The 9445-nt window shown below is 37.0% G+C and overlaps 1 protein-coding gene across 17 annotated transcripts in view; it reads right to left on the bottom strand.

The window, feature by feature from the left end:
* Nucleotides 1-1643: 1643 nt before the first annotated feature.
* Nucleotides 1644-9445, bottom strand: part of LOC143712228 (E3 ubiquitin-protein ligase DTX3L-like) — a 32466-nt gene continuing 24664 nt past the window's right edge. For all 17 annotated transcript variants that reach the window (XM_077204538.1, XM_077204534.1, XM_077204536.1 and 14 more), the window contains 4 exons: nucleotides 8039-8193; nucleotides 3562-4995; nucleotides 2628-2845; nucleotides 1644-2480 (listed from right to left, as the gene is read on the bottom strand). In XM_077204538.1, the coding sequence (XP_077060653.1) occupies nucleotides 2411-2480; nucleotides 2628-2845; nucleotides 3562-4995; nucleotides 8039-8193 (1877 nt within the window). In that variant the 3' untranslated portion in view covers nucleotides 1644-2410. The remainder of the gene's footprint in view (nucleotides 2481-2627; nucleotides 2846-3561; nucleotides 4996-8038; nucleotides 8194-9445) is intronic.

The following is a 9445-nucleotide window of genomic DNA, read 5'->3' as shown; positions in this document are numbered from 1 at the left end:
ACCCCTTCCTGAATTAATTAATTAAATACTCATATTAATTAAGAATTTGTTCAAATCAAGATATGTAAAAGTAAGGGAACGATGAGGGTAAGAAGCAGCAGATTGCCTCTTTTACTAGGTAATGGAACTAGATTCAAGAGGACGATAAGAACGATATTTGAATTTATTTATATTACATAATAAATATCATTTATTGCCTGAGTCTATTTTGATTAGAAGCTAGATACATTTTAAGTGTAGTATGATGGCCAGAGACTGAGAAGGAAAGAGTCAACGAACTCAGTGCTTAACAGCAAGAGCAGACTCTACTGGTGGATTAAAACCCTGCTGTCTGCTCCAACAAGGGACCTCCATCAGATAGCACCTCAGACTACTCTGAAGTACAGTAGATGATGTACCTCTGGTAACGCAGGAGGACCTCAGACTACTCTGAAGTACAGTAGATGATGTACCTCTGGTAACGCAGGAGCACCTCAGACTACTCTGAAGTACAGTAGATGATGTACCTCTGGTAACGCAGGAGCACCTCAGACTACTCTGAAGTACAGTAGATGATGTACCTCTGGTAACGCAGGAGCACCTCAGACTACTCTGAAGTACAGTAGATGATGTACCTCTGGTAACGCAGGAGCACCTCAGATAGCGTTGCAGGCTACTGCAAATGTCTGGAGTTCCTCTAGCACTGTGGGAGAATCAGTGGATCAAAAATTGATTAAGCATCTTATATTAACTGGAATAAGTCTAAATCATGACAAATCCACATGCCTTAACACAAATTGTTATTGTTATGTTATTGATCCCCTAGACTGTTTAGTTAGGGAGGTGGAGTCTTTTACACCGCCCTAGTAAATATTGTAGGCGGTGATGTTTGGCTGCGACATCTTCTGAAATGCAGTTACACAAGGCAACCGTTTGTTAGTGAAAAAGAGGACCACTACTGGTCCTTAGACCAGTGTAAGGGGCGTTAAAAATGTATGGGGCGGACTTGTGGAATTGCACCCTGAGAAAAGACCGTAGGGTGGGAATTAATTATGATGAAATATTTGTTCATCATATAGGAAACAATTGTAGCAGAATTTACAAAGTCAGGGGATTTCCCTCAAACAACAGATGGCTGTGAAAGACCAAAGTAAATATCAAACCATTATTAAGAGAGTGAAATAAAAATGTCACTTTGAGGCTTCTTGCCTCTGGGAAATAGAACTCTAAATCATTTTGTATTATAAAAATTGTCATTTTAATCATGACCGTACAAAAGTCAAGATTTATCATATGAGACGCAATTGTATTTTTCATTCTGAAATCAAGAGCTAAATCGGAGAGATTTACTGGGAAAAATAAACAATTTAAAAGGAAAAGAATGACATTTCAGAGGCAGCTTACAAAAGATAAGATGAAACATCAGACTGAATCAACTTATACCATTAATCAAATATTCATTCACAAATTTATAAATTTACTAATTATTTTAGCATTCATTTATTATCAAATTATTACTAAAGTTTTTTCATAGTCCCATATTAAAAGTAGTAGTACACATGACCAAGACAAAAACACAAGTCCCTTCACATCTACTTTACAGCATATGTTCACTTGACTGCTCAGCAGCATATTAGCATGAAAATCACAAGACAACTCTAGGCTCTAGGCTAAAACATTTTATTACAATTAAACATCATGAAAGCCCATCACCTTAATTAAAAGCATTCATATATTTTTAATCTTTTTTATATAAATTGATTCATACACATTTTACCAATAATTTGTTTCGTATTAATCTGCTCTAAGTGAAGCCATATGAGGTGTTTCCGAGTAGATAATCAAAAGAAAATGAAAAAATGCATAAGATGTCGCTGCATAACTTCCATAAGTATTTAAACCCTTCATATTAATATTCAATCTAGCCCCCTTTTGCTGTACTAACAACAAGTTGCTTGGCTTGACACTGCAGATTTGCTCCAAGACTGTCAGGTTGGTTGTAGACTACAATTTTAACATAGCACCACAGATTGTCAATAGGACTCTGATCAGGACATTGACTGGGCTACTGGGTAGTATATAACCAGGTGGGATATTCACCTTTTGGTTAACACATTCCACTGTTGCTTTTGACTTTAGCTTGGGATCTTCAGCTTCAGCTGTGTAAACAAGGAACTCCAGAGCAGAGGGGTTGCATTATTTCCAGACCGTACGTAGATTTTTAATTTGTTAAAACCAACGTCACTTTAAAATAATTATTTTTGAGAGTAAAACATTTAAGAATAGAGCTGCATACAAAACAAAAGTTAAATATATAGATTGTTTTTAGTAAACTGCTCAAGGGGCGAATAATAAAATTGAATAATCAATAAATGGTTTATTTGTAAATATTAGGCTTAGATGTTCATTTGGGAACATACAAATCAAATGCTCATGCAATTCCTTTGGCCTTTAACTCATCTTTCACTCTCTTCAAGTAGCCAGGATCTGGATAACCATAACTGTGGACAGAAAAAATAATAATAGATATACAAGTTCAAATATACTGCTGCTTTTACATTAAAAGCCCAAATAAATATGTAATGTTTGATTAGTGGTTTTGCAGAACATGATGGACAACTGAAAGCAGACTTTAAATGAACTCATACCTTTCAGGCCCACCGGATATGTTGGTCTTATGATGAATATCATTCCAGGTGACAGCATTCTCTAAACCCGTAGTTGTAGATTTCCCGACAGTAAAGATCAGTTTCTGATTAAAAGCCCTTTGCAGCAGAGAGAGCACCTCATTTCCTTCACGATTGTCTGGCAAGTATGCTTGACGACGTGTCCCATAATAACGTTTTCCCGGGTTTGGATGCTTCTCCTAAAAATGATTTCAAAAAGATGTATTACTGTACCATAACATTAAACAAAACTACGTAAAAATAGAAAAGGATCTACAAGAAGGTCATAGATAGCAGAGAGGATTCTGGTTTATAAAAAAGAGCTAATTGTGAGAAGTGTAGAAGCTATTTATACTTTCTATTGAGTGCTTTTTTTTCTCTGCAGTTCATGCGATTCCTCGACAGCAAAAATAAATTCTGTTTAGCTCCAACCTGCCTGGATGTTTCTAGTAATCCTGAAGACCTTGATTATCTGGTCCAGGCGTTTTTAATTAGCATTGGAGTTAAACTCTGTGGCCATGTATAAAACTTTCTATAGATTTCCTCCTAAAAGATTGTGCGTACATGCATCTCCACCCCATCTCCTTCCCGTAAAATATGCTCCATATATGGAAATTACAAAACCTAGTTTTACTATGCATAATGTTCATCTGCATATAATTTCTATAAGCATATTCACATCCACGTGAGACCACATTTATTGGTAGGCTACAAGACATTAGGAAAATATCAGATACAGACTGTAAATGCAATTAGTGCCATCTTATTACATTGCTAAAATGAGTCAGTATCCTTGTCTGGTTTTAAAATAAATACTAGAGGAATGGTTTATTGGGAGCACAGTCTGTAAACCTTCTGCAGAGTGCTTTGATTTTTTTGATCAAGTCAATTGTAATTCAGTTTTACATGTTCTTACCGTTTGAAAACCATCAGGTATGTCATAGTAGATTTCAATTCTGCCACAATCTGGATATCCAGGGAGACTCATTTTGGTCTTTGTTGCTTTCATTGTTCCATTCGGTTGGTTTCCCTCCAATTTACCATACACTTCCTTACACACAGGACAGATGGATCCCAGAATCTTCTCTGACTTACTTATACAATCCCGACAGAATTCATGCCCACATTTCAGTTTTTTCTTGTCTGTGAAACTGTCCATACAAATAGAACAATTCTCCTCTTCAGCATGAGCGTCTTTACTGTGATTTCTAGAACTGTCTTTTGATTCTTCATTGAATCCAGTGTCTGCTTCACTTTGTCTTCTAAAATTCATTCCCTCATCCCGTACTGATCCTCCCACTGCTCCTGGTCCATAATCAGGCGTCTGATTCCTTAGGATTCCTCTTGCATGAGGAACGTCCCCTGAGTAACCAATCGATTTCTTCTTCTCGTCATCAAACACTCTTTTCTGGAGCCTCTTCTCAACTTCATCAATGGCAGGACCGAGGTGCTCTGGCAGTCCAACGAGCCTCCAGCGACCCAATGCATCTTCTGCAACAACACAATGATGCTCCTGCTGAAGTTTCTGCACTGCTGATGCCAGAAGAGTTGCGTCTGTAGGGTTTTTGAGTTCACAGGTGACAGCGGCTGATGCAAGTTTCTGGTAGAGTTGTGTTAAAGCTCTGATGGCATGACTTTCAAGATTAATATGTTGAACTCCTTTGGATCGAGCTTTTACCTTTATGGTTAATTTTTTCTGGTGTTTTTCTTCATTAAATGACACTCCATACTTTATTTCAAGCTGTGATAATTGCTCCTTATAGGAAAGTTTCATCAGATCCCAATGAACCGTGTCCATCTCAAGATGAGTTGGAAGGTCCTTTATGTCCATGTCCAATGAAGACCTGCTTTGTTGAGAAAAGTTGTCTTTATTCATTTGACTTGATTTGTTATTGAATTGGCTTTCCATTCTTGTTCCTTCAACCTCTCTTTTAATCACGTCTGTAAGTTTCTTCGGTCCAAGGAACAGGCAATCACTGGCAGACATGGTGAACATCATCTTTGCCTCCTCTGACTGGATGTGACGAAGGGCTTGCTTCACAATATCTGAATCCATGTGATTATGATTAATGGCAGCATCACTAAAACTACCAACACATCCCTGAACAAGTTTCTCAAAGTCCTCAGTGGCTTTAAACACAGAATCAGGGCTTGGGCTCTTGGTAGGTTTGATTGAGACTGACACTTCTGCTCTAATAGAGACTCCATACTGTTTCTCAATTTGCTCCAACTCCTTTCTGTAAGCGTGATGCATGTACCAGAACTGATAGAGGGGGACAGTGGACTCACTGTTAGTTGCAGCAACTTCCTTGACGCTGTTTTTGTCTCCTGATGGCACAGCGCTGTTCACCTAAAAACATTAAATGGGATTTTTTTAATCTACCCACAGTGACATTTAAAATAACTGAATTAAAATGGCAAACTATTGTTACATGTCATAAATGAGTTCTCTCCACGAGAGGATCTACCGGGGTGACAGAAAGAGCATTGCCACCCCAGCATTTGGTATCCCAATGTATAATATATAAAAGGTAAGGCCTTGGACACACTAGACTATTTCAAACATTTTAAAACTGTGGGAGACCACAGATATAAAGGCAGTTTCAACTGATTTTTAGCATTATAATCCTCTGAATGCACACACTAGAAGATTCGTCCGGACCGCAAGACCAACCTGTCGATTGTTGTAACATTTTCACAGACTCACAGAGTCTCGCAAAATCAAACGTGACTTGAGAAGAAAAACAAATAGAGGACAATCTATGTCGTCAACTGAGTTTTGTTTTACGGGAAGAAAAACAGAGTAGAAAAAATGGGGGGTGATTTCTTTCTCAATACGTCCACATTTGCATGTTTAGTGGCTGGCAGGTTTCCGCTATAGAAGGACGCAACATCCGGTTGCAAACCGGTAGATATTTACGATTTGGGATCGTGCGGGCTCCGACGCGATCGGGAACAATAAAATAATCTTAATGACACCACACAATTGCAGATTTTTTTGGGACAAAAAGTCATTTACAACAAGTATCAAATCAGGCCATGCATTTGTGCAATTGGGCTCAAAATCAGCCTTAAAATCTTATAAAATAATTCAACAACGTATACATAACACTTTACTCATATGGAAACTGTAATTCTAGTAAAACGCCATAGAACTTGCACAGTCTTTAAGAGTCTGTGCAGATGTTGCTCAATCAGGAAATAAAATACACGCACGCATCATAACTTGTTTAGACAAATAATGCTGACTGCTTTATTTCCAGGGTGATACATGGTTTAAAAAGGAATTTTAAAACAATATAGTGCAATTTAGTAACAGAAGCTTGTATTAATATTTATTGTATAGGCTCAATTCGAATCCATTCCTGCAACTAAACACAGATATATGTTCATTAATATTTCCTCCATAATTACGTACATAAACAAATATATTTTGTGTTTGGTCAGTTATCTATGTCAGAAGTGTGGTGTAGATATACCCACATTAATGATTTCAATATATGACTTATACTCTCCGAAAAGACCATAAACATTGCAAATAATGTCTGAAGTAACAATTAATTTCCAAACATACTGTATATCATAAAACTAGCCTAATCCTGTGAAACTGAGATGCTGCAAACCGGGGGATTTTAGGTCATTGTTTTGGCTGTAAATCAATAGTGCCCTCTGTTGGTAGGGAAAAGTAAGATGGCCGCCCAAACACTTCCGGTGTCTTCATCGCCTGATAACGGTTTACAACGCAATGAGCAATCCAGTCATTTATATAGATCAGTGAACTATAGCCATATCGTTTTAAAAATCACCGTAACTCTAAGAGAATAGCTGAATCCATCAATTATGTAATTATAACACCCCAGAGGAAATATGTTTTTAGACAATAAAAATAGAAACACTAATAAAGTAAACAAAAGCGTTTATACATTTAAAATTTATTTACGGCTGAAATGGTGCACACATATGTAACAAGCAAAGTATTTATCATAACGTACTTTAAATAACATTACATGTAATGTCAGAAAGATATCAGCTCTGCTGTTGTTCATAAATACCAGTAATGACATTGTACAATGAGGATGTTGTCACGTCGCCGGAAATAGAGTCATCAGTCTCCCAATGTGTAGTGAGCATTACTGTCCTTACCAGTGCCCGAATTCGGGAACACAATGATTTATGAGCTCGGGAACTAGGGAACTGACTGAGACGCACCAGAGGCTGCATCTAAAATCACATACTTCCCTACTAAAAGCATGTGAGAAAAGTAGTATGTCTAAATTCACAGTACTCTTAAAAGAGCAGGCAACATGTACCCGGATGACAGACTACATCCGCTGAGATTCTGAAGTGTGCATATGATGAACACTTTACCATCCCATGAGGCCACGGGAGAGGATTTATGAATGACAGTGAAGTGGTGCAGTCATGTAGGTCACATGATAATGACATCATGGCGTATGTGCGTATTCATACTACACACATTCATACTATATGGAACATATTTTCTTAGATGTCGTAAAAGTAATTACTTATTCAAAATAAGTACCTAATCAAGAGAGTGAGCGATTTCAGAGGCAGCCCTAGGAAACCACGGAAACAAGAAATAAGCACAGGAAACTAGAAAACACGAACAACAAAAATGAAAATAGCATAAAAATAAGAGTCCTCTAAGCAGGGGTTCCCAAACTTTTCCATTCCAGGACACACCTACACAAGTACAGTATAATCCATCTCAAAACCCACCAAAACGATTTTAAAGCATGAATATGGGGTGGGAGGTAAGGTATTATCCAAAATTTTGATAACAATTAAAATAGCAGCCTAATGGCTGAGGAATTATGTGAAGTATATTGAGTAGTTTTAGTCTGCTGCCTCAACTGATTTACACAGACATGGCAGAACAAATTAAAGGAATGAAAAAGTAGCTTACTGTAAGCTTAATCTTAACCAAAAGTTTGATATGACAAAAAATCTGAATAAAAAAAATTAGACTAATAATTTTATTTGATAGTATGCCCAGACAAATGTAAAATTTCATTACTAATATTTATGCTGCGAGTGTTGTTAAAATTATTACGTTGTTCAGCGCAGAAAATGCTTTGAGCTTGAGTGTGTCCATGTGAAATACTTTTAACATAAATATTTTCCTTGTGTTGGTAGGTAGCAAAATGCACGCGAGGGAACGCAAACAAAGCACTCGTACGTTGACCCCATCTCTGAAAGACAAGCATCGTGCCTAAGTAGATCGTAGAACCACTGCCACCAATGGTCTATAATATAATTAATAACGCGCACCAAACCGCGTCACTCTGAGACGCTGAAAATAGCACAGACAGAACATGACAAGGAGATGATTGTGCCCTTTGCCATAATTCAAGATAAAGCAAGCATGTTACCTGTGGTGATGAAAATCTGTCCAAGTCCAGCATGGAGGGGTTTTGTTGTCCAGTCACAGAATAAATATCATCTTGACAAACCCATGCAGTTACTTCCTTTTTTTCATGTTTAAAAGTCAAAGGTATAGACTTTAACTTTTTTATAGCTTCCAGAGCTACAGAAAAAAACAAGAGTACATTGAATGCACAGTCTTAAAAACAATAATAAAATATAAAAGTAATAATAAAAATTTGGCAAAAAAGATTTTGAATGGAAAAAAATCATGGACTACTTATACTATGACTTATGAACTAAAAAAGAAAAACTCTTTACAAAACTAATGAAGCAGGACACGATAACAAAGATCACTCAACTTAAATTTGCACAACAATATAAATGATTTGTGATTATTTTAGAAATGTAATACATGAGTTTTTAAGCTTACACTATTTTACAAACTGTAAATGTGTGAATTTTGATGTGTGCAAAATATGAATTGCAGTGTATACTTTTGAGAACATTTGATACTATTAACTGTATTAATGCAAAAAAAACTAACTGGACAGCCTGGTCTCATTTTAATACCAATATATTAATGACATCACTGAATTGTTGCGCGACAGTCAATCGCTTGTTTGCGGATACCAGAAATTAATGAGAAATGCCATACACTGCATCATTTCTGTTGTGCAATAGTCCCTGACTTCTCTTTTAAAATAGCATTTTTTTTTTATTTAAAATTAGATTTTTAAGATCAGTCGATCGGCCATTTCTTCATTAAATGATAAGCTACTTCCTGTCAAAAGAGGTTTATTCAGCGTTGTTAAGCCTCTCCTTCATTGACATCCATTAAAAAAGCGACCTCTGGTCTGCTTCCCTGTGTACCGCAGTGTTGGCAGACATTACACTTTTTTCGGCTAAGGTTGCAGACTTTCCTTCAAGTGGCTTTCACAATTTTTGAATTTATAACGAGTGCAGGATTTGATGTTAACGGTTGCTGCTGAGAACAGAGGTGAAAGGTGATGATACACAGGGCAACTTTTTGAGCAATGTTGCTGAGCAATCTTGCCTAGCGATTGTTGCTAGGGCACTTTCCCATTGAAAATGGGCAATACATTTTTATCTGGATAATTTCGATTGGTCGTGGTTATAACTTTTGAACCCTTTGATCTAGAGACATGAAACTTGGTACACCTGATTCCACTCATCATGCTGATTACAACCAATACCTTACATTAGGACCCCGCCAATTACAGTAGTGGCCATTTTGAAATGTACAGTATTCAGTTTTTTCGCTACTCCTCTTTCAAATTTTGTCCAATTTTCTCCAACCATGTGCTCAAATGATCTTCGGACTGAGCCGCATAAAAGTACTGTTCCCGATTTTTTTTATTCATCTTTGTTCAAGAGTTATGGTGTCGCAAACT

The sequence above is a fragment of the Siphateles boraxobius genome, unplaced genomic scaffold (assembly GCF_051911475.1).
Source record: "Siphateles boraxobius isolate OS27281-9 unplaced genomic scaffold, OSU_SipBor_1 5, whole genome shotgun sequence".
Taxonomy (NCBI): domain Eukaryota; kingdom Metazoa; phylum Chordata; class Actinopteri; order Cypriniformes; family Leuciscidae; genus Siphateles; species Siphateles boraxobius.
This window is presented reverse-complemented; position numbering and strand designations above follow the sequence as displayed.